General features: G+C 44.7%; 1 protein-coding gene across 1 annotated transcript in view; it reads right to left on the reverse strand.

Moving 5' to 3' along the window:
* Window positions 1–674: 674 nt before the first annotated feature.
* Window positions 675–26356, reverse strand: part of stil (STIL centriolar assembly protein) — a 29177-nt gene continuing 3495 nt past the window's right edge. Inside the window, exons 4-19 of the mRNA XM_080770639.1 lie at window positions 21204–21319; window positions 20753–20970; window positions 18313–18572; window positions 16912–16995; window positions 14244–14330; window positions 13039–13204; window positions 12653–12747; window positions 11993–12125; window positions 10727–11577; window positions 10050–10308; window positions 9121–9253; window positions 8249–8483; window positions 5538–5634; window positions 4440–4657; window positions 2078–2352; window positions 675–1205 (exon numbers count right to left, since the gene is read on the reverse strand). Of these exons, the coding sequence (XP_080626765.1) occupies window positions 928–1205; window positions 2078–2352; window positions 4440–4657; window positions 5538–5634; window positions 8249–8483; window positions 9121–9253; window positions 10050–10308; window positions 10727–11577; window positions 11993–12125; window positions 12653–12747; window positions 13039–13204; window positions 14244–14330; window positions 16912–16995; window positions 18313–18572; window positions 20753–20970; window positions 21204–21319 (3505 nt within the window). The 3' untranslated portion in view covers window positions 675–927. The remainder of the gene's footprint in view (window positions 1206–2077; window positions 2353–4439; window positions 4658–5537; window positions 5635–8248; window positions 8484–9120; window positions 9254–10049; window positions 10309–10726; window positions 11578–11992; window positions 12126–12652; window positions 12748–13038; window positions 13205–14243; window positions 14331–16911; window positions 16996–18312; window positions 18573–20752; window positions 20971–21203; window positions 21320–26356) is intronic.

Raw genomic sequence — 26356 nt, forward strand, 5'->3', positions numbered from 1 at the left:
ATTCTACAAACTGTCTTCGAAATCCTGACACACTTCTAAAGAACGGAAGTTTCTATGTCAGTGGTTCTCACACCTTTTTATGTCAATGACTCCCAGAATGGTATTTGGCCACCGACCCCCACGCCCGGAAGCAAAGATTTTTGTTAAAATGTTTCCCTGTGAATTGTATATTCAAATATTTGCTACACACTTTCACGGTTTTTCAAAAATCACCAAGCTCTTAGCCCATGCTATGAGCTTGTAGATCTGCTAATGTTCAACAGCTAAAGGATAAAATAACTTTCCCGAACAGTCAGTAATTCACATTAAATAATAATACTTCACATTACAATGTCATGGGATGAAACCCCCCCCCCCCCCAAAAATAGCCAATTTGTCCCTGCCCAAAGCCTTGTGAACTAGTAAAACAAAACCTGGGGCGGCGTCCCAAAACCTGGGGTCCCGGCCCACTGTTTGGGAACCACTGATCTACAACACTGGTTCCCAAACGTTTTCATGTCAAGGACCCCCAAATTGACACTCATTAGTCCGCGGACCCCCATTTGAAAATACATGCCAGGGACCCCCATAAGAGAAGATCTTTACGGCTCTAGCAGTGATTCTCAACCCGTTTAATTTCAAGGACCCCCAGTTTGACATACATTAGTCTACGGACCCTCCATTTAATGGCATTTTTATCTCTGGGACCCCCAATTCATATTTAGTCAAATCATTGTGGGTCCATTTGGTTCCATTTGTACACTCTCAGAGTTACAGACCCATAAGGGTCCCATTTGGTTCCAAACTATGATTTAGCTGGGGACCCCCTGGAACTCCCTCAAGGACCCTTGGGGGTCCCCGGACCCCACTTTGGGAACCACTGTTGTAGATCACATATACGCGTGGATCAGAAGAGCTTGCAGATTCAGAGTTATAGGGTTTGTAGATCTAGAATAATTTGGGCAGCTGCCTGAGTCTGCTAATGTCCAGGAAGTTCCCCATGGATCCGTCCGCGTGGGGAGACCGACGCCCCCTAGTGTCTGCCGGCAGGAACTGACGCTTCGGCGTCTCATCTCTGATTGGCCGCCGGGGGGGCCGCTCTGACCTTTTGACAGGTACTTCTTCCTGCCGTAGCTCCTCCCCTTCCGCCTCCTCCAGGACTCCGTACCTCCTCATGTACTTCCTGGTCGCCAGGGACATGTCGCTGGATGACGACATCATCACGTCTGGGAAAAAAAATAAAAAAATATTAAATAACTTTATACGCACATGTAGCTGGATGATGAGATCACGTCCACAAAAAATGTAAACATTAATAAATAGCAAAAAACTTTGACATGCCACTGGATGATGACAGCACGTCTAAAATGAAATACCAAAATGAAAACATTAAACTCTTTGTCTGCCACCTAGTGGCAACAGAAGGTACTGTGCCAGTATGCCAGAGCATTTTCTGCAGAAAAATAATCAATATAGTTTTATAATTTTATACTGAAGACTGATAAAAAATTAAAAAAAACATTTAATAACATCATAGTTCTATACAGGGAGACACCATGGCTATGTAATATTTAATATCACTTTATAGTTTTATACTGGAAGACATCAGGTCTAGAGGGCAACCTTAAAAAAACTAAAAACTAAAAAACTAAAAATTAAGTAACATAAAAACTGTGCCTTCTATGGTTTAATTTGATAGGCCTGAAATAACATAAAAACTGTGATTACCTCGTATTAACCTATTTAGACTTTTTAGAAAAAAATGTCTTCTAAATCCTAAAATCTTTCTGAAAAACCTGTTTCTAATGTCAGTGGTGCACAACCTTTTTTCATGTCAAGGAGTCCCAGAATTATCTGTAATTGGCCGCAGACCCCCATCTGAATTATGTTCATCCAGGGACCCCCCAGAAGCAGATATTTGAGCTAAAAACGTCCTGAAAGAATATATATTCAAAGATTTGCGCCCACATTTTCACGATTTTTCAAAAATAGCAGATCTGCTCTTTTTCAAAAGCTAAAGTATAACATCATGGTAAAAACACCACAAAATCCCGTCCTGAATGGGTTAAAATTTAAACAACATAAAAGCGGTGCTTACCTCGCGTCGAGGAGGAGGGGGTGGAGAGTAGGGCGGGCCCGGGCAAGGAGTGACTCCGCCCCCTCGGTGATGGGAGGAGCCTGTTGAGCTGCGCGTCGGGGATGCGTCGCAGCGCGATGGCGTTCCACTCCAGAGTCATGTCCACGCTGGCGCCCCGCAGTGGCGAGGAGGCAAACCAACTGCCGCCGCCGGGCTCCACGTTGCCACCCAGAGGAGAGACGGGAGGACTGAGTCTGGATGAGAGAGCTAGTGGACTGATGGACGCCAGAGGGATGCTGGGGGGGCGCACGCACACGCACGCACACACACACACACACACCAACCAAATTTGAGTCTGGACTGAGTCTGGATGAGAGCGCTAGTGGACTGATGGACGCCAGAGGGATGCTGGGGGGCGCGCACGTGCACGCACACAGTAAATAAGCACAATGCAAATTTGATAGCAGCTTTGTGCGCTGTTCAGGTGGCCAAGCCATAGACTGTGATGTGTATATGTATGTGTGTGTGTGTATATATATATATATATATATATATATATATATATATATTTTTTTAAATCAACCCCAGCCGTGTGGCTGTTCGACTAATACTGGCCAATCACAATCGCGGGGCTTTCCTAGAACTGCGGTGAGCATGGAAACGCTCGCTCTCCCTGTAGTTTACCTCTCTGTCGCTCTCTCCCTGTATAGTTTACCTACCTCTCTCTCTCTCTCTCCCTCTCTGCTCGACTACAGAGCGACCACTCAACCTGTCCAGCACGGACAACGCGGTCAGTCAGTGGCCAATAGGGACGCTCCGATCAGGGTTTTTTTGGGACCGATCCCGATCACCGATAGTTTTTCTCCCATGATCGGCCGACACCGATCTCAGGAGGCAAATTTGAATGTTTCCAAAATGATTATGTCAAAACCTACGTCAAAACTGGTGTGTGGGGAGGAAGGGTGAGAGGCCTGTCACAAAGATGAATGAAATGATATTGTACTATACATTTATACCACTTAAATGGTGTAAAAGATCGGTTTCTCCAGATAGGGTAAAGGCTCATACATAGTCTGGATTTACGGTGGTGGGGTGACCACCGAACTACAACATGACGTCACTGAGCCGCTGGTGAAGAGCAAACCACCGCCACCGCTCCAGCCCTTCTCTCTGTTTTTACTCACCACCGCTCAACGTTATTTCAGCTCCGGTGGTCAGCTCACCACCGGAGCGGTGGTCACACCTCACCACCGAAAATCCAGACTATGAATAGGCCTTAAGTTGTCGATCACCGATCGGTGGCCGATTATCGGAGAATCTGAAGTGGCCAAAGACACATGGCTGTGTGTCTTCGTTCAAAATGTACGCTGGGTGTGTGTGTGTGTGTGTGTGTGTGTGTGTGTGTGTCTCACTCAAAACGCACAGTGACACAGGCGGGTTGGCGTTAGACACGAGTCGAAACATCTGGTTTGTTAACCCATTTAGACCTGAGGACGATTCTACAAATGCCTTCTAAATCCTTTTTTATGTTTCTATGTCAGTCAGTCTCAAAACATGTTCACGTTCAAGGACCTCCCAAAATATATATAATTGGCCGCCGACCCCCATCTGAAAATATGTTGTTCCAGGGACCCCCCCGGAAGCAAAGATTTGAGTTAAAAATGTTCGCCCTGAAAGAATACTTTATATATTCAAAGATTTGCAACACATTTTCTTTTCACGATTTAAAAAAGAAATAGCAGACTGAGACCTACAAGCTCATAGCTCATAACATAATGCTTAACCCATTTTGGGGGCGGGAACCCCTTTGAGCTATTTTGATAAAATCCAGAAAATATTTATTTCAGAAAACTGGAGGATTTAGAATATTTTTTTAATTTCTAGGTCAGGCCTACACCAAAAGTGGGTTAACACTGTGAGTTACAGACCTGCGTGGGTCCATTTGGAACCCCTATACTATAGGACATGGTTAAATTAAATCGATAACATCCTAAAGGATCCCAACTAGGCCTGACCTTGACCTAGTCAACTACCAATCAATCTCATCCATCCATCCATCTTCAACCGCTTATCCGTAATCGGGTCGCGGGGGCAACAGCTCCACCAGAGAGCTCCAGACTTCCCTCTCCAGAGCAACATTAGTAACTTCAAGACCAATCACTTTGTAGTCCTTTTAGTCTTTTATTTTTGCACGATTCAAGATTGGCCTAATGGAACGGTTCCATTTGTACACCGAGTTACAGTCCCATAAGGGTCCATATGGTTTCTAATTATAATATAGCTAGGGTCCCCCTGGAACTCCCTCAAGGACCCCTGGGACCACTTTGGGAACCACTGCTGTACGTGACCAACAGGCCTAGTATGAGTGAGTGTGTGTGTGTACCTGGAAGTGTCCTGGGTGATCAGCTCAGGTGGGACTCCCAGCTGCTCTAGCTGCCTGAGGGTGGCGCTGTTGATTCCCCCCGCCATGTCTCCTCCTCCTCCATGAAGCTCCTCCTCCTCCCGGCTCCGCCTCCTCTTGATAGACTCCTCCTCTTCATCCTCCTCCTCCTCATCATCCTCCTGTCTCTCTGAGCAGTGCAGCAGGCTGTTCACCTGGTTCTACGTACAAACATTCGAGCATTCAAAAGCAAATAAATAAAAAGGTAGCTCTATTATTACAATTGAGAAGAGCACACTGTGTGGCTGAGGCGGTAGAGAATGGTCGTCCAATGATCCGTGGGGGTCGAATCCAGGCTCCTCCTCCTGTCTACATGTCTACATTACCACCAATCAGTGTTGTTTTTGTCAAATAAAACTGAGACTAAATCGTCGATTACCTTTTTTCACTGAGGAAAACTACACTACGATGAAACTAAATGAAAACTAAGCTACAATGACTAAAAGTAAGACTAAATATACTGACAATTTTGTCAACATATAAAAACTAGACTAAAATGTTAGGAAGGGACTAGTGGACAAGAGATCCAGTATACTGTAAGTCATTTTACACTTGGTTGCATGCTGAAAATAGCAGATCTACAAGCTTGTAGATCTGCTATTTTTAAGTGTAAAATCAGCCATTACGACCGCATCAAGGCCCGCCAAAATTCATTTTAGTCGACTAAATCAACTGTAGATTTAGTTGACTAAAATCGTATGATTATTTAGTCGACTAAAACTAGACTAACACTGATACATTCCAGGTGGCTAAAAAGTGACTAAAACTAAATGAAAACTGTTCAAGAGACTAATGACTAAAACTCAAATGTAAATTTGCTGACTAAAACACTGCCTCCAATGAGTGGGTCGGTGACTCGCATGCTAGCTCGCCACCGTTGGGTGTGTGAATGTGGGAAGTGAGGACACTAGGCGTCGACTGTTCGCCACTTCCCCTCCCAATGTGTGAATGAATGAATAAAGCGCTTTGAGTATGCACATACAGTATAGATACTTTGTGCAACTGTGTGTGCAGCGCGTGCGTGTGTGTGTGTGTGCCTACCAGTAGGTGATGGTAGAACTGCTGGGTGGAGTCTGGTGGAGGGGGGGAGGGGCGCTGGTACATACTGGCGCTCTCTCCTAATACTGGTGACTCACACCTGTATGCGCACGCGCACACACACACACACACACACACACACACACACACACACACACACACACACACACACACACACACACACACACGATGATGGTTTCTGTATCGACTTTCGTTTTGAAATGTACCCATTCTGCATACTGTGAAATTAAAAAAAAATCAATGAATCGAGGCACACGACCCGGGGCCTAACATAAACCACTATAATGAATTAATTAAGTTAAATAGTGATGCACGATATAATCCGTAGCATATCGAAATCGGCCATAAACATGCCATATCGGTATCTGATCGGTCTCAAAATAATCCAGATTATTTTCACAGAAATTGATGACGCAATAAACATGTGACCGTCAATGTCTCTGTCGCTTTGGTTTTGTGTATTACTAATGTTTGAAGGCAGGATAATCCATATAATATCGGAATCGGTATTGGCAGATATGACCATACAAATAATCAGAGATCGGATATCGGTCATAAATAAAACAAATGTGTATGGCCAAGTCCTATTATGTGATTTGTGAAATGAGCCCTACCCATACCCATACTAGCACGGTTTCATAAACAATTAACCCAATATGTAGAATTATGTTTTACGGTAATTAGGGCTGCACGATTTTGATTTTTTTTTTTTTTATGCAAACAAAATGTGAATTTTCCTATTGGAATAAAGTCCAAACCTTAAAAGGATCCCTGGCTATAAGACAAATATGCCTTAAAACATTACACTTGCCCTCTATGAATAAAATTAAATAAAAACATCAATATTTTATTTTTCATAAATAGAGAATCTTTCAATTAATAGGGACTGCTCCCATCACAGGTTGATATATCCATGTGTGGTCCAGCCCTATGGAATGCATATGCTAATAAAAACAAGCAATATTTAAATACTTTTTATTAGCATATGCATGCCATGCATTCCCTGGGGCTGGACCACACATGGACTGGACATATGTCATATGACATCCTCAACTTGCGACAGGAGCAGTTCCTATTGAGTGAAAGATAAACAGTGTACACTACCCAACTTTATTTTATGAAAGTAAACAAATATTTAAGGTGTTTTTATTTTTAGTTATAGAGGGCAAGTATAATGTTTTAAGGCATATTTGTCTGGCCAGGGATCCTTTTAAACAAATAAAGCTAAATCCCCTTTGGGATTAAACAAGTGAAAATGTTTAATGTGAAATGCCACTGAATCTGTAGGCCTAATCCTTTTTCATTTTGATTCTGTCTCGTCATATGGGCCATGTGAAAAATAATGATGCCACATCTCTTTTCAACTTGTGAACGTCTCATCCTCCATTTTTACGCGTGCTGAAAATAGCCGATCTACTAGCTCACAGCGTGTTGCGGAGACATAAGACAGGCTTCCCCTTTGTTTTTAGCCGAGACGACGTACACAGTCAACACAGAGTCAGACACACATGGCTATTGGCTCCTCGATGCAAAATAAACAGTGTACACTACCCAACTTTATGATAATAATGGACAGTAGGTCGGGACACGGTATTGATATTAAGCTTCATGTTCTGCAGACTGCAGCAGCAGACCCACTCGCCGATTAGCTCTGGTTCATAGCCCTAATGCTAGGGTAGAATTAGCTTCAGGGCTATGGACCAGAGCTACTCTCGCCACTATGCCTGTCCATTCTCCAGGCGTGCTGCCGTCTCCCACTCTCCCACAGGGAACGACCCTCCACTATGTCGGAACTAAAACCTGTCCCCGTAAAAAGTCTGTGCCTGTGAGAGAAGGCAACATGAGCGTCCCAACCTGCTCCAGCACCCGGAAAACAAACACAAGCACAGCGGCGTGTGCAAAGCGTGTGTGCATCCACAACTTTTACAACGCTGAGTAGTTTGCTCCACATCTGAAACGGAGAAGCCGAACCATTTCAAGATGACAGACATTGTCTAGCCTATTTTACCAACTAAATCATCGCTCCCCTGGCAGACATGCTAACGCTGCTTTCAGGTTCTCTCTCTGCGCGGCAGTGGGAGGAGGAGGTAACTACGGCAGCCCGGCAGCCTGCAGGCGAGTGTGAGAGAGATTTGGTAACATGTCATTAGTCAGAAGGTTCATTGTTCCGAAATTACTATCCCCATCTCTAACCCTAACCTAAACCTAACCGCAAGCACGGGAGCAGTGCATGTTCGGACTAACGGGACTCCGGATCTATGGGCAGTTCCCGAGAGATTTACCGTAAATGCCCTAGTTAAAGGGAAAAACGATTTCTTGAAATCGTCCAAATCCCCGGAGGTCGCCAAACCCGTCAGATGGCGTGTAGTAAGGGCTATATTAGTACCATGCAGCCGAAGCTCAACACTAACCTTCCGTGCTGCTAGACAGCGCCCACGTTCTTCCCATCGTGAGGAACAACGCGAGCAGGAGGAGCTGAAAGCTCGCAATGCGTCTGCGGGATGCATTGAGAGCTTGTAGATCGGCTACTTTCGCTGGCCAACATGCTTCCATAGAAAAATGACGACTGAGAACTTAAAGCCATGCATTAATATAAGTCTTTGGCAGGCAATAATCCTGGACTTCATGAGATAAATCAGTTTATTAATTATTCCATCTATATGTTCTAGAGACAGACAAAGCACAGCGCTTACCTCGGATGGGGGGAGGGGGAACAGAAGCCTGGTTGGTTTGCTCGGCTGTCACTCTCCTCGGCTCCGCCCCCCGACCACCCATTGGAGGAGACGGGGTGTGAGTTGTTAGAGCAGGCGGGGCTAGATGACGAGGCCTTGCTGCCAATGGAGGAGGAGCCGCCGCTAGGACCCGCCTCCCCCCTCTGCTCATTGGCCGAGGGAGCGTGGACAGGATCTCCCCAGAACAGACTGGCTCCTGAACGCAGCAGAGGTCATAAGGCCAAAGGTCACCAAGGTTATTATAAATATAACGACAACTAAAATAAATACAGTGTCCTAAATAAAAACTACAATAAAAAAAATATATATATACGATAACGGAAACTGTATTGTTGTTACAAAAATAGCTAAAACAAACTGAAAGTAGACTAAATCACCTAGTTTTAGTTTTTCTCGTTACAGTAAGTAACGAGTAATATATGTTAAAATGGTATATTTTGTTGAGTTTTTATTAAACAATAGGCCTTTTAAACTAATAAAAACTAAACTAAAACTAATAAAGTAGGTAACTAATTAAAACTAACTGAATTACAAATTATGATAACTATTAAAGGTAGAGTAAGTGATTTCACTCAAAAAACCTTAGGTTTTGTTTTTGGCTGTGGGACCTAAGCCTTCGTCCAATCAGGATAGAGTCAAAAACAAAACCTAAGGTTTTTGACCCCAGGGGTTAACTGGGGACAGGGAGGAACTCCTTATATGGTCAGCACACTCTATAGTAGAGAGGATTATCACAACAAAACAAAAAAATAAGTGATATTTGAATTAAGTGAAATCACTTACTCTACCTTTAAGGACACATCATTAACACTTCTAACTTTAACCACACATACCCGTTCCCACGGCAACGCTGACAGTGCTTCTGATTGGCTGGTCTGATGGTTGACTGTTTTCATTGGCTGTCTGCTGAGCGCTGCTAGACATGTGATTGGTGGGTTTGCTCTGTGCTTCAAGCAGCATCTGGATCTACATACACAAAACATACTAGTTTCAAAGGTAGGGTAAGTGAATAGTCATCAAGAATCATAAGCCAACTAGGAACCTAGGAGGGCTGTGGGTAGTTCAGAAACCCGTCCACCAGTAACATCATCGTTAGGCCGATTTTATTTACAAAAATGTTTAGTTCTATTTCATACCTACTGACCGCCAGAGGGCGGCGTTTTCAACACCTGGATATACATCGCGCGCACGTGCAGAGGTCGAATATTAATCACTCGTGACCCCCCTGTGGGCGTGACCCACCGATATAGGTGCCCAGTTCACAGGGATCATCCTCTTCTAATTTTTCGCCCTTGAGTGCAGGTCGATTTATTTTATTGAGCTCCTGCCTAGCCCTTCGAGGCTGTATGGGGGGGGGCTCTCGCCGCCACCCATGCCTAATAAGCCTCGTAACATTCGTCACAGGGGTGACGGTCATCCGGTATTCATAGAACCTTAGTTATATACATAACTTCCGTGTATTATCGTGAGAACGATGGCTTCCATTTTCACATTGCAACATTTCAGGACTAGAAAGCCTGCAGATTCCATTAGCTTGAATTCCCTATCGATGATGTCACTGGTGGACGGGTTTCTGAACTGCCCACAGCCCTCCTATGAGACACAGACGGAGTAGGATTTTTTTTAATACCATTTTAGCATGATTATTAGTGAGGACCGATGATATGAAGATAGGTTGAAAAGTGGTGAAGTGGTCCTTTAATAGTAATATATTATCCTAGTAATGTAATGTATGTAATGTCAAATTAATTCATGGTCATACCTGAGCCTGCAGTATCTTCAGCTGTCTGTCCTGCTCCACTAGGAGGCGATAGGGGTCAGGGGTCAGGTGGGCGTCTCCTGATGAGTGGTGGGTGTGGCCAGGAGGAGGTGGGTGGAGCAGAACAGGAGGAGGAGAACTGCAGTGGTGCACGATGGGAGTGAAGTCACAGCCGATCTGGGCGGCGCAACACTCACAGGACAGCTTCTGATTGGAGGAGAAGGCCGGGGTGCTGTGGATCTGATTGGAGAAGGCCGGGGTGCTGTGGGATCATCACAATCACATTTATTGTCACGTCACAGTTTTGACAGGTGAAATCATTTTGAAGTCATTTTTTTTCAAGAAAAATAAAGAAAGAATGTTCAAAAATAGCTAGCTCGTAGCGCAGCACTCAGTGCCGTGCTATGAGCTTGTAGATCTGCTATTTTTCAATAGTTAAAATATAACATAATGCTTAAAACACCAAAAATAATTCCCGTTCTGAATGGGTTAAGGTCAACCACACTGATTGACCTGGTTGACCTTAAAAACCGTCCCGACCCTTTGGTGGAGTTTTTTATTTTCTCCCCTGTATGAGTCGTCGTGTGTTTTCTCACATCAGATATTAGCCTTTCTTTGCTACAAGACTGTACAACTTTTTTTTACAAGGTAAAAAAACAACATAATTACACGTTAAGTACCTGTGGAGGTGTTTGGGCTGGGCTAGGGTGGAGGCCGGAGTGCTGCTGCTTTGGAGGTGTTTGGTTTGGGTGAGGTTGCTTCTGCAAGGCGTGGCCGCTCTGCCCAGACTCCTACAGTCTGGGCAGGGCGGAGAGAGCTGTGCGGGCGTCTGGGCCGGGTTGGGGTGATGGGTGGGTGCTTGGGTAAGGTGGGGGTGATGGGTGGGTGTCTGGGTAGGGTGTGGGTGATAGGTGGGTGTCTGGGTAGGGTGGGTGTGATGGGTGTGCGTCTGGGCCGCTTGTGGGTGATAGGTGGGTGTCTGGGTAGGGTGGGTGTGATGGGTGGGCATCTGGGCCGCTTGTGGGTGATAGGTGGGTGCTTGGGTAGGGTGGGTGTGATGGGTGGGTGTCTGGGCCACTTGTGGGTGATAGGTGGGTGTCTGGGTAGGGTGGATGTGATGGGTGGGTGTCTGGGCCGCTTGTGGTTGATAGGTGGGTGTCTGGGTGTGATGGGTGGGTGTCTGGGCCGCTTGTGGGCGATAGGTGGGTGCTTGGGTAAGGTGGGGGTGATGGGTGGGTGTCTGGGTAGGGTGTGGGTGCAGAGAAGGTCTTTGTTTGAGGTGGAGGGCGCTGCTAGGGAGCGGATTGGTCAGGGTGGGCTGTTTGGGGAGGAGCCGACTGCCGGGGGAGGAGCTAGCAGAAGGAGGCCCATATTTGGCGGCCGTCGTCGTCTGTCCAAACGCAGGCGTTGGCGACTTCCTGAGGGTGGGGGGCGTGGCCTCCCGGCACTCCGCGGGTGTGTGGGAGGGGCCGACGAAGCTGCCGTCCAAAAGCAGAGAGAGTTCTGGAACCAAAGGTTGGACTCTTGGAGTCTGAGAGACACAAAGAACACAATTATTTTGTTTATCGATCGTACCGTTTGCCTGTATTTATGCTGTAGGCAATGAATGGCATTTAATAATAATGAATGGCATTTTTATATCGCTTTTCAAAGCGCTTTACAATGGTCAATTCAAAGCGGCAAACAGTCAACGCCTCACTTCCCACATTCACACACCAACGGCGGTGACCAGTGGAGGCAACGTGGGGTTCAGTGTCTTGCCCAAGGACACTTTGACATGTAGACAGAATTGCTCTACGTCCTGAGCCACAGCCGCCCCGCGGTGTAGATCTCGATTGTTTTATTTATTGCTGTACTGGTTGCCTGTATATATTTTGTTGCAACGCTCTTCGTCTCAGAGCAAAAGAGACCACAATGGAAATAAGGTGTGGTGCAGTGGGAGGTACCTGCTGCGTGGAGGGGTGTGGTTTAGGAGAGGGGCGAGGCGACAGGTCTCCGTCCTCCACTCCCGAGTCCTGGTCGCTGATTGACAGGCCTGGAGGCGGGACATTGCTTATTGGCAGGCCTGGGGACGGGGCACTGAGGAACACAAAGACACAAGCTGTCAACCAATCACAGCATCGATCATGAAGGACAATTTATAATGAAATCAGACGCTCTTTATAATAATAAAAATCACACACGTGTGAAGTGAGGGGAGCTAATATATTAACAAATGGTGCCAACACAAACATTAAACGAGAAAAATAAATAAAGAGACAATTTGACGTAAATGACACATTATGACGTAAGTTTTCCCTTCATTGTCAATACGTTTATAGGGTTTGATGAGGTCAGATCAACATACAACATACATATGGAATGTCTTGTCAGCTCCATATATGCAGATCTAGGTGATGGTCTTCTCCATGTATCCAGGGTTTGATGAGGTCAGTGTCGTGATCTTAATATATGGAGACGGCCATATATGGAGCGTGTCATGAGGTGTGATGGACTAATGGCCATATATGGTGGTGTGACATGTCACGAGGTGTGATGTCACGAGGCGTAATGGACTTACAATCAATCCTAAAAACAACTGTGTGTGTGTGTGTGTGTGTGTGTACCTGGTCACTGTGTGTTCAAACAGTGCAGTTTGCTGGTTGTGAAGGTCAGAGGTCAACTCACACTGCACACTGCTGCCGTCGGACACCTCCACATGCTGGACAGTAATTACATCAATTAGTTACATTAATTACAAATAATGACGTTAAATACATTCATTATTAACACACTGCTGCCGTGGTCAGCAATTAGTTTTACATTAACTACTTTGAACATTCAGGGGTTTCCTTTTGTACGCCCACAGGAGTGTTCACTCGCATTATTTTCGGACTGCTCATACGTCACACGCACACACGCTCGGTGGAGCTCGGCCATTAGTGATATTCTTTGATTCCGCTTTGAGTGTTTGTTCAGTAACAGTGTTAAATGTCTGTGCGCGTGTGCGTACCTGGAACAGTGAGAATGTGTGTGTGCTGCTCAGAAGCTGGTACTCCATCTTCTGCTGAGTTCCAGTGGATGCAGAGGAGGAGGATGGCTGACACTGGTAGAACTGAGCCCGTCTCTGGAGCTGAGAGAACAGAACCACTAGGAAACACCCGTCCTGTGACAGCACCCTGAAACATGCGCACGCGCACACACACATGCACATGCACGTCAATAGAACATAAAAATAAGCTTCAATTCCTTTATCAATAGAACAGAAACCAGCTTCAATTAATTTATCAATAGAACATAAATCAGCTTCAATTCATTTATCAATAGAACAGAAATCAGCTTCAATTCATTTATCAATAGAACATAGAAATCAGCTTCAATTAATTTATCAATAGAACAGCAATCAGCTTCAATTCATTTATCAATAGAACATAGAAATCAGCTTCAATTCATTTATCAATAGAACAGCAATCAGCTTCAATTCATTTATCAATAGAACAGCAATCAGCTTCAATTCATTTATCAATAGAACAGAAATCAGCTTCAATTCATTTATCAATAGAACATAGAAATCAGCTTCAATTAATGTATCAATAGAACATAGAAATCAGCTTCAATTCAATTATCAATAGAACAGAAATCAGCTTCAATTAATTTATCAATAAAACAAATCAGCTTCAATTAATTTATCAATAGAACAGAAATCAGCTTCAATTCATTCATCAATAGAACATAAATCAGCTTCATTGCATTATCAATAGAACATACATTAGCTTTAGTATACATGTATCAATGGAAAATCAAGCAACAGCCAATCCAACCGTACAAATGCTCCGAGGTTTGATAAATCTCACCACTGAAACCGACCGCCATTTAAATAGCACGCCCTTAACCCATTTTGGGCGGGAACCCCTTTTGGTGTTAGCATTACGTTATGCTTTAGCTATTTAAAAATAGCAGATCTACAAGCTCATAGCGCCACCGAGTGGCGCGCTACGAGCTTGTAGGTCTGCTATTTTTGAAAAATCGAAGACATTTTTAGAATCTGATCTCAGGTCAGAATGGGTTAATAATGAAACTGTCAGGATGTAATAGACATTTTTAGAATCTGATCTCAGGTCAGAATGGGTTAAATATTCTCGAAACGCCCCGAGCGAGTGTACGACATGAGGAACCAGACTTAGAGGCACTGTGGTCAGGTAGGCGCAGTGAACTCACCTGTCCTGCAGGGCGGCACTGAACAGAAACCTGAGGCAGAAGAGCCACACCCGAGGACTCCAGACGTGGGTGACGCCGCTCAGCCAGCTGTTAACGAGGAGAGTAATTAAACACAGCTGATAACGAGGAGAGAGTAATTGAACAGCTGTTCATTAAGGCCCAGGCTACACGTATCTGGATCTTTTGCAAAACGCACTGTGCGTTTTGTGCGTTTGGGCCTTTCAGCCACACACAATCGGCGTTTTCGGCCACTCAAGCGGAGGTTTTTGGAAACGGATAAATAAGTGAAGATTTTCGAAAATATCCGGATCAGTGGGGCTGTGTAGTCATGCAAAACGGAGCTTTTGAGAAACGATGATGTCAGGGGGCAGAGAGAGAGAGAGAGAGGTGTGAATGGAATCGCATCGTGCGTGCGCATATATGGCACATCTCTCTCATGTTTAGGTAAGTGACTGCATGTCACTGTGCCTACATGCTGACAATGTGCGCACGTGAACTTGTATTAGCCTACATTATAACATGACATTTATTATACAGCTCGAAAATATAGCCACTCTACAAGCTCACAACTGGTTGTGGACACTTCTATAGGTCTGATTATGCTATTCATTTCTGTGCATTGGACTTGCCAAGTCGCCAGCGCAATGCTAAAGTGTCTATCATTTTTTAATTATGGAGAGAAAAGTCGAGAGTCGGGATATGGAGATTTACGCACATAGTGTGACATTCTGACAGACAAAAGAAACATACTTCCACTCACAATTTAGGTGGCTTTTAAAATGCTGTACTTATTCCTTCATTAAAAATATGATTGGCAGTGTAAATATAAAATCAAATATAATATAGCCTACAATTGAAACATGCTACTGCAGTGATTTTATCCTGTGTTCAATGCGTTTCTGCGTTTGTGTGTGCACATGGATATCTCTGTCGTATGGCCAGGGATTTTTTCTAAAACGGAGGACGAAAATATCCGTTTTGCAAAAGATCCAGAGTAGTGTGGCTTGGGCCTAAGACTCTTCAGCTCAGGATTGACCATTAACCAATTATTGTCAAAATGATTGCATTATATAACCCACCAGAGCAGAGCACAAAATAAAGACAAAATAACTTCAGTTGTATGCCATACATACCACAGAGATAAATACCATACATATCACATATAGAACCCATACATTATAATAACAAAATCACCCATTTCAGAACTAAGGCCCTCATTTATCAACCGTGCGTACGCCAAAATATGGGTGCACGCCGAAATTGCCGACATTTTTGACATTTACCATTTCCGCCAAAGCTTGAAATTGAACGTGACAACGTTCAAAATCCACGTTTGCTCCTCAGCTGGCGTACGCATTTTTTTCTGTCTTACACAAGCGGAGCAGCATTGTCTGAACTGCTGACACTGTCACAGGCATCTAAACATATGTTTTCACTCCTAAAATGTTAATATAAAACGGTATGTGTATGTAAAAAACAAAAGAGAGATTTCCAACTTTACAAGTAATTAAAATCGCGCAATTAAAAACAATATAACATGTTTACAATGTATTAGTTTGTGCTTAATCAAACACTTGTTATGCGAGCGCACTTGTGAGATGATTTTGGAGCGCATGCAGACGCGGTGATGCGGCATATGCGATTATGATATTATTATTTTTTTAAAGGCATGAATGGACTGCACGCCTTTATTTCCAAGTGACAATGACAAGCATACAATACAGCTTGCCTATTTGTAGTAAGTACTAGCAGGCTATAGGCGTAAGGGGCTTAATCATTCACCATTTATAAGTGCTTAGACAGTTTTGACAGTTCAGATAAAAGCGAGATCATTTTCAGGGGTCGGGAGGACGGGACCGCGGCGTGCGTCGCCAACACATACCAGCGCAAGCGGCAAGCCTTCATCCATATGTTTATGATTCGTTCATCAATGATCAAATCACTACATAAACGTTGATTGTGAGCTGCCTTGACGACATGATAGCCTATCTCTCATGCAGGCATGTCACCCACAGGACTTTAATATCACAGCAGTGCGCAGTATCACGCCTTCGCAGTGCACTGCGCACGAATGGGTAAAATTAATATAGGCCAGCCTACAAACTAATTCCATTCATGGCGATGCGATGTCGATGTGTCATGTATATGCGTGCATGCGTGGACATGACAGCAAAGCAAGCGAGGTGAGAGGAAAACAGACAGGGTAGGCCTACAACTTTATTTAATTCATGCAGGTGTTCGTTCTTTATTTAACAAGACACCAGTGGGCTTGCAAGTTGCGTGTGCTTCTGCGCGTGTGTGTGTGTGTGTGTGTGTGTGTGTGTGTGTGTGTGTGTGAGAGGTGCGTGAGGCGGGCAAGGCACGGGAGAAACCTTTTTTCCATGGTTTCCATGGTTCCCACAGGTCGTAAACATGTGTTCAGTCGCAAAAACGAGGGCGAGGCTTGATTTCATAGGGCGTGCCAGATAGATTTCAGCCGTCACATTTATTAACGTCAGAACGAAATTAAGGAAGGATCAGCTGTTTGCGATCACTTTATAAATGCCGTGGCGACGTGGGTGTACTACGAAACCTGCACTCGAATCTGTGGCAGATTTTACACTCGATTGATAAATGAGGGCCTAAATGCCTACGATAATTTAACTAGAATGAAATGTAATGAACTCACACTCCCACCAGAGGCAGACTGCAGGCTTTAGGGTCCATCTCCAACATCAACAACAGTTTACGGTGCTGGTCCATGGTCAGGAACCTGAAACAATACAATACAATATTAATACAATACAATACAATACAATACAATACAATACAATACAATACAATACAATACAATAACAATACAGTAACAGTACAATAACAGTTTACGGTCCTGGTCCATGGCCAGGAAACCATAAAATACAATCTATTATTCAATTTGAGAGAATGACACGCCCACAACTTTGTCCGCCAGGTTCAGATGGACAAGTCATAGCCGTATGCGGACAGAGTAAGCGGATTGCGGAAGTGCACAATTTACAATTTTACATTTTTTAATCAGTGACTAAAGGCTCATTCATAGTCTGGATTTTCGGTGGTGAGGTGACCACCGCTCCGGTGGTGAGGTGACCACCGGAGCTGAAATAACGTTGAGCGGTGGTGAGTAAAAACAGAGAGAAGGGCTGGGCGGTGGTGGTGGTTTGCTCTTCACCGCGACTTGCGACGTCATGTTGTAGTTCGGTGGTCACCTCACCACCGACAATCCAGACTATGAATGAGCCTTTACAGTAAGCAAGAACACCACAAATACATAGAAATAGTCATCAAGAATCATGAGCAACTGATGTAAATAGGTTTTCAATGTAATGAGTCCCGGGATGCAGGGATGGTCTTTTAGATGAGTCCCACTTCAACAACGTTAGGAGTCATATTTTGAGATTTTCTTTTTTTTACAAATTGCAGCTCAAAATTAAAATGTATATGCTTATAATGTGGTGACATTCATGTAGAAAACAGAATAAGAAATTATTATTATAACCAAAGCTAGCAAAAATAAACTAGAATAAAAACAGTACAGTAGTACAGTAGTGCATGTTTCTCAAGGCCCCAGCTTACCGGGTATTTTACACTGGCTGGGGGGTAGAAGACCCTCGGCAACCTGAGACCTCTCGTGGCTTATTGCTTAATTATACTTTAGCTATTGAAAAATAGCAGATCTACAAACTCGTAGCGAAGCACTTGATGCTGTGCTATGAGTTTTTAGGTCTGCTATTTTTCTTTTTATCGTGAAAATGTGGCGCAAATTTTTGAATATATATTCTGTCACAGTGAACGTTTTTAACTAATGTCTTTGCTTCCGGGGGGGGGGGGGGGGGGGGACGAGGACGACGACACACCCCATATTTTCAGATGGGGTGTCGGAGGCTAATATTATTATTTGTGCGGTCTTTGGCATGAAATATTGAGCACCTAGACACCTACTGATATAGAAACATGAGGAATTTCAGAAAACTGTCAGGATTGGAAGACTTTTTTTATTTTTATTTATTTTTTACGTCTCAGGCTAAAATGGGTTAGTTAGTTAGTTAGTTACCCCTGGGAGCGTGCGGTGGTGTGTCCCGGCGTGGCCAGGCGGCTCAGGGACGTCAGGTTTCGGACCAGGGCCGTGGGGATGAGAGGGAGCGGGCCGACGGGCAGCAGGTCCAGCGTGGTACCCGGGAGGACGCACGTCCAGCGCAGGCAGAAAGACAGACGGTCGCCCGTCTGTCGGCAGCTCACCTCCGAGCGGAGACGCATCACCTGAGACAGGTCCGCCGCGCCCGTCTCTCTGCTGCTGAGACTGTGATGCAACGCCTAGAGACAGATGGACAGAACCAAAAACACAGCTGGAGAGGCTGGTCTCAAACTAGAATCAAAATAACAGCTGGAGAGGCTGGTCTCAAACTAGAAATAACAAACAAAATACCAGCTCAGCGGCATTGTGGTTAGAGTGTCCGCCCTGAGACTGGGAGGTCGGGGTTCAATCCCCGGCCGGGTCATACCAAAGACTCTAAAAATGGGACCCAGTGCCTCCCTGCTTGACACTCAGCATCAAGGGTTGGATTGGGGGTGGGAAGTGAGGACGCTGGCGTCGACTGTTCGCCGCTTCACCTCCCAATGTATGAATGAATGAACCATTGCAAGCGCTTTGAGTAGGCACGTAGTGCATAGAAAAGCGCCATAAAAATGCAATTCATTTAAAAATGCAATTCATTAACAGCTGGAGAGGCTGGTCTCAAACTAGAATCAAAATAACAGCTGGAGAGGCTGGTCTCAAACTAGAATAAAAATAACAGCTGAAGAGGCTGGTCTCAAACCAAGTAGCCCAATGCGACACCCTCCACTATGGGAACACTTTGGATTAAAGTTGGGTGATATGCCAAAGTATTCAGCCACTGGCTGTCAGACGCAAACGTAGCGATCACACTGAAATAATGTGATGGAACAACAGTTTCGCTCCCAAGCTAGCCGTTAATGTTATACCTCGCCGTACAGCCGACAATAGCAGATCTACAAGCTTTACAGCGCATCGCGATTTGCGCCTGCGAAAGCTTTAAGCTTGTAGATCTGCGATTTCCGTCGCACGCCCCCGCCCTACGACAACATATAGTACATTTGGCAGTATAGTGCGAGTGAGGTTGACCGACATCCCAGTCAATAGTGTCGTTCATTGTTTTAGGCATTCATTTTAGGTTTGTTCTGGATTTGTTTCTGACACCATGTAGGATATAATGTGTGAAATCACTGAGATCCAACCAACATATCAGACGTCTGACTAGACTACTACTAGATTCAGTGTTGTTTTTAGCAGCACATTTCTATTTTAGTTTAGTCATAGTCTTTGGACTGAAACTTAATTTAGTTTTAGTCATATTTTAGTCATCTGCAATGTTTTCGTGTTAGTCTAGTTTTAGTCGACTAAGTGTCATGCGATTTTAGTCGACTAAATCTACAGTTGATTTAGTCAGCTAAAATGTATTTTGGCGGGCCTTGATGCAGTCGTAAGGACTGATTTTACACTTTTACACTCTACAAGCTCACAGCGTGTCGCGCTAATACTGGATCTCTTTTCCACTAGTCCCTTCCTAACAATTTACTGTAGTCTAATTTGTATTTGTTGATGACATTTTCCATATATTTAGTTTTAGTTTAGTCCTGTCATCAATAGCTTAGTTTTCATTTAGTTTCCATTTAGTTTTCATCACTGAAAAAAGGTAGTTGACGAAAAAAAATAGTCATAGTTTTAGTCGACAAAATCAACACTGCTACTAGTGGAGCAGAATACCACTACGGCAGGCACAGAGGGACAGTCTTGATTCAAAACAGTGGCTACGGAAGCCCAATACATTACAGGGAAAGGGGCCATCTTCTGGCGATTACCTCCTTTATGAAGATTTCCTGTTTTGGGCTACATAGAAGTGTATATTTGTACGTCTCTAAATGTTATGATGAATTGAAAATGGTGGACGAACCTATTGTAAACAAGTGTAATGTATGGTGTCGTCCACAGTTAGCAGTTTTTGTATTGAGCTTGAAATGTACTGTAATTCTGCAAACTGTTAATAAATACTTCAATCAAATCAATCAATCAAACAATCGACTGTAATAGCAGTCTGATTACAAAATGTCACGGCCGTCAACAACCAATAATGTATACACACAGGACGACATTTTAAAAACTCACACCCGTATTTAGTGAGTGGTGCAACTCTGTGTGCTGGGCCGGTTCCGGTGAGCCGCCCCACGTCCGGAACCAAGTGTTACCGTTGCGTGAGCCGCCCCACGCAACGGTAACACTTAGTTGTGAAAACCAACCAAAAGCTATTTTTGTGCTCGGACCGACCCAGCCAGCCAGGGACAGACCCAGGGACACACATAGCCGTCTATGAGTGGTTGCTCAACTCAAAAATATTGGACGGTAAAACAGATTAGCGCATTTTTTGGGGGGACATAAACCTTACTGGTTAGGGTTAAATAGATAAAATCGTGGGTACCTTGAAGGCGTCATGGAACTGTGCCTCCGATTGGATGATGGCGTCTGTGTGCGGTTCCGTGTGTGCATCCGTAACAAACACACACGGAACGCACACGTCCCCCGGTGCCAGCGCAGTCGGAACCCTCTCTCTGCTCGGCTCTCCAGCAGTACCCTTCACTCCGGACGGATATCTCCCCGGGTCAAATCGGTCCAGAGTCACCGCCACTCCTTCCTCATCTGGAACCCAAACGGCAAAAAAACAACAAGAAAAACAGTCACGTCAATTCAATGACACCCACATAATCTTCAAAGTCTGACGGGACCGAGAAAACGTTCAGGATTTAGAAAGCAATTTGTAGAATCGTCCTCTCAGGTCTACTCTAAATGGGTTCAAATAAAAATCACTGACACATTATGTAGGTACGGTAGGTAGGTATAATAATAATAATAATAATATGTACAATTCTCACCCAGGTCCACAGAAACGGTTCCCAACAGGAAGCAGCTGAAGCGTGACTCGTTGCTCTTCCGGGCGTGACGATGAGCCAGACGTAATGTTTTCTCCGATACGATGACTCTGGGGTTTCTGTTAGATACAGTAGATACAGTACACAGACAGACAGACAGACTGTGAGGCAGGCAGGCAGACAGACAGTCAGACTGTGAGGCAGACAGGCAGGCAGGCAGACCTTAGAGTATATATGAATAGAGAAGCCATCCGGAGGAAACCCTGAGGCGAAATGGACATAGTGGCCGAATTTGGTATTGCAGCTCGAGCCAGTGCTGGTCCGTTGACTATCATTGCGCACGTTCATGTTATTGGGGCCATGACACGGGAACGAATGTTTCATACGTGAGCGCGCACAAACGGCACAATGATAGTCAACGACCAGCGCGTTCATGTTATTGGGGCAATCCATCCCAGAATGCACTTGTTCCTAGGAGTGAAATCGCCTCATGCGCTTTTGAGCAACTTAATGCAAGTGGATGGGAGGAGGAATCCGGTGCCATCTCTATTCATATATACTCTAAGAGACAGACAGACAGAAGTTGTGTCCTTCCCCCTTTTTTTTTTATAGTATTTTATTTCTGTACATTTGTGACATTTTTCTATTGCATTTTTGAGGGGCCCCTCCTATACACAGGTTTAATGTTTGGGGCTCCTGGACATTTCCATGTCAAGGAGCCCTCCTGAACATTGAGCTTCGTATATATATATATATATATATATATATATATATATATATATATATATATCAGGCATGCAAACAGGCCCAAGGTGAAAAAGGTGACAGTGTGCGGGGCCAACGCTGTGCCGCGGGCAAAACCGCGGCGCAAATCTTTTAAGCGTTTATCGGTACTAAACCCACTTTGGGGGGGGGGGGGTGTCATGGGGGACAGTATATACTACACTGTACTAGCCCTCCTCCCGGCCTGTGTGTCTGTGTGTTAGGCTGTGCAACAGTGACACTTGGTGGTGAACAAATGCTATAACGCTATGTTTCGTGCTCGGACACAGCCAGGGACCCAGGGACACAGCCAGGGACAGACCCAGTGACACAGGGGCAGCCAGGGACAGACCCAGTGACACAGGGACAGCCAGGGACAGACCCAGTGACACAGGGACACAGCCAGGGACACATCCAGGGACAGACCCAGTGACACAGGGACAGCCAGGGACAGACCCAGTGACACAGGGACAGCCAGGGACAGACCCAGTGACACAGCCAGGGACACATCCAGGGACAGACCCAGTGACACAGGGACAGCCAGGGACAGACCCAGTGACACAGGGACAGCCAGGGACAGACCCAGTGACACAGGGACACAGCCAGGGACACAGCCAGGGACAGCCAGGGACAGACCCAGTGACACAGGGACACAGCCAGGGACAGACCCAGTGACACAGGGACAGCCAGGGACAGACCCAGTGACACAGGGACACAGCCAGGGACACAGCCAGGGACAGCCAGGGACAGACCCAGTGACACAGGGACACAGCCAGGGACAGACCCAGTGACACAGGGACAGCGAGGGACAGACCCAGTGACACAGGGACAGCCAGGGACAGACCCAGTGACACAGGGACACAGCCAGGGACACAGCCAGGGACAGACCCAGTGACACAGGGACACAGCCAGGGACACAGCCAGGGACAGCCAGGGACAGACCCAGTGACACAGGGACAGCCAGGGACAGACCTAGTGACACAGGGACAGCCAGGGACAGACCTAGTGACACAGGGACAGCCAGGGACAGACCCAATGACACAGTGACACAGCCAGGGACAGACCCAGTGACACAGGCACACAGCCAGGAACAGACCCAGTGACACAGGGACACCGCCAGGGACACAGGGACCCAGCCAGGGACAGACACAGGGACACATACTGTAGCTGTCTATAGTGTGGTTGAGTGGCTGCACCACTCAAAAATGACAGATGATTATTTACTAAATCAGTACAAATCTAGTCAGTATTGAGCAAGATGTTAACATTCATGTCCTGATAGTCATAGAACAATTAATTTACTCCAACAGGAGCACTAGCCCCTCGAGGAGCACTAGCCCCTCCTATATTCAGTAGATTTGTGTCCTAAATGCCATTGACAATGAATGAATTGTCATATATCGGCTATTTTTGTCCTACACAATCCTACACATTCATTGTCACAAAAATGACAATGAATGGATGATGTATGATGATAAGGGTCACTTCACACAGGTGTGATTTAAAGAAAGAAACTGGTCCAGCACTCACACTCCCATCTCAAAATCCCTTACAGTTACACTCTTCACATCATGTAAAATAGAAAATTATATTCACTGGCAAAATAATGAATTATAATACAAATAAAATGTTTTGGGATGGTTTAGTCAACAGGGTCAGTTTACTTCATTATTTTAGCCTTAGTCAATTTAAGACATGTAGAGTAACATCCTCTCCTTATTCAACAGTTGAGCTGCATGTTTTCGTTTTTAATATATCCATTTAGTATAAGCCCTGGCACGCACGCACGCACGCACACACACACACACACACACACACACACACACACACACACACGCGCGCGCGCGCGTGCTTTATTTATTTACTCATACGCATGCATGCACACACACGAGCACACAGACCGACACACACACACACACACACAGCGAGAGAAACTGACGCCGGCGCGTCCACACCACAGACAGTATAACGCAAAGTGCTAACGTTGCTAATGCTAACTGTAGCAGCTAAACTAATGGATCGACTGGCGAGTCACAGACAGTGTGTCAAAATTCATGCCGAGTCCACACAAACAGGTTTTTTTTCCGGGGAGCGACCAGCGGCTGCGCACATCATGCCGCCCAGATGCAAGCAGAAATATCGCTCAGAATCATTAGTGACTCACGAGAGTAGTCTGTCAGATAATTCTCCGGGCAGCGAGCTCGGGCTTCACAGACCCCCTCACCCCCCCCAAACATTTTTTTAACGGATTTGCATGAATCACACAGGTCCTATATTTGGGATAAAAACGGCGATTTTCGCCGAAAAGCTACACTTTTGCATGTCTGATATATATATCAGCTATGTTCGCTGTTCGGAAAAGTATAAATGGATCTTAAACATAGTAGTGTGTCTGTGATGCTCTGAGATATATAGCAGTGTGTCTGTGATGCTCTCAGATATATAGCAGTGTGTCTGTGATGTTCTGAGATATATAGCAGTGTGTCTGTGATGCTCTGAGATATATAGCAGTGTGTCTGTGATGCTCTCAGATATATAGCAGTGTGTCTGTGATGCTCTCAGATATATAGCAGTGTGTCTGTGATGCTCTCAGATATATAGCAGTGTGTCTGTGATGCTCTGAGGTATAAATGGAGTTAAGCATAGCAGTGTGTCTGTGATTCTTGTGATTTGACTGCTAACTGATGCCACCTACTGGTATTTACTGTGCACTGCACCATGTGCTGTATATTATTTAACACCAACAGCATCCCCTGCCCTGTTACAGAGGCTGCTGAATGCATGGAATAAAGATAAATAAAAATATATACACATAGGCTGCTATATGCATGGAATAATAAAATACAATCTATTACATAGGCTGCTATAGAGCGTCGCAGTCCCACGTCCTACCAGGGACCAGGAAATGATTCCCTGTTCATTTTCCTCAGACATTTCAAAAAGTATTTATCTAAAGACCAAACAACTCGGCCAAACAAATAATTAGAAAAAAAGAGGTTACAACAATTGTTTTGTTTTTTTCTTCTTCTTTGTAATTATTTGTTCGGCCCAAAATGTTGTGTTTGTTGTCATGATTTGTCACAACTCTGAAAATGTAATGATGTTTTTGGCCGACCAGGCGACCAGCTGAAGAAATCATGACATTTCTGAGACCATTCATGTTTGTGGAAGATGTTTCTAAACATGTATTCTATTGCTAGTTTGATCACTTCAAATATTCTTTCATCGTAAAATAACTAATGGCCGACAATAGCCAATCTACAAGCGCACAACACGTTGCACTGCGACCTGTACTGCCACCCCACTGGTACTGCGACACTGTACTAGAAGCTTGTACACGCAGTCCGTGTTGTTTCTCCGTAAATAGTGTGTGTCCGAGAGAGGCAGGCACACACACACACACACACACACACACACACACACACACACACACACACACACGTGTGTTTGGCCAACTGATAGATAGATAGATAGATAGATAGATAGATAGATAGATAGATAGATAGATAGATAGATAGATAGATAGATAGATAGAGAGAGGTAAAGAAAGTACAGGGAGAGCGAGCCTCCCACAGGGCAGCACACCTAAACCTAACCCATGTCTAACCAATGACTAGTATAAACTAAGTATGCACCCGTTTTGAGCTTGTAGATCGGCTATTTTTGCTACGACAGTAATATGCACTGTGGAGTGAGTGTGGAAATATAGTGGCCCTCTCCATCGTCAAAGTTGCTCACCCCTGGTCTAAGAGACACAGAGCTGGGGTTGAAAACGCAGAGGTGAAGTCAGTAAATGCATCATCGCGGCCACAAAGCAGCGCAGGCATGGACGGCACTTCTCACATCTGACCTTGTACCAGTGTCCTTTTTGGCAGCAAATTTATATTTTAGTTTTAGTCATAGTCTTTGGACTGAAAGTTCATTCAGTTTTAGTCACATTTTAGTCACCTGGAATGTTTTAGTGTTAGTCGACTAAGTGTCATGTGATTTTAGTCGACTACATCTACAGTTGATTTAGTCGACTAAAATGTATTTTGGCGGGCCTTGATGCCATTGTAATGACAGATTTGATACTACCCTAGCTTGTAGATCTGCTATTTTCAGCATGCAACCAAGTGTAAAGTGAGTTATACTGGATCTCTTCATGTCCACTAGTCCCTTCCTAACATTTTAGTCTAGTTTTTATTTGTTGACGAAATTGTCAATATATTTAGTCTTAGTTTTAGTCACCATAGCTTAGTTTCCATTTAGTTTTCGTCAGTGAAAAAGGTAGTCGACAAACATTTTTCGTCTTAGTTTTAGTCAACGAAATCAACACTGCGTTGTACAGCACTTTGGTTGACCTTTGGTCTTTGTAAATGTGCTGTATAAATAAAGTTTGATCTGATACTCCA

Source organism: Protomyctophum bolini (genome assembly GCF_963924005.1).
Source record: "Protomyctophum bolini genome assembly, chromosome: 8".
NCBI lineage: Eukaryota > Metazoa > Chordata > Actinopteri > Myctophiformes > Myctophidae > Protomyctophum > Protomyctophum bolini.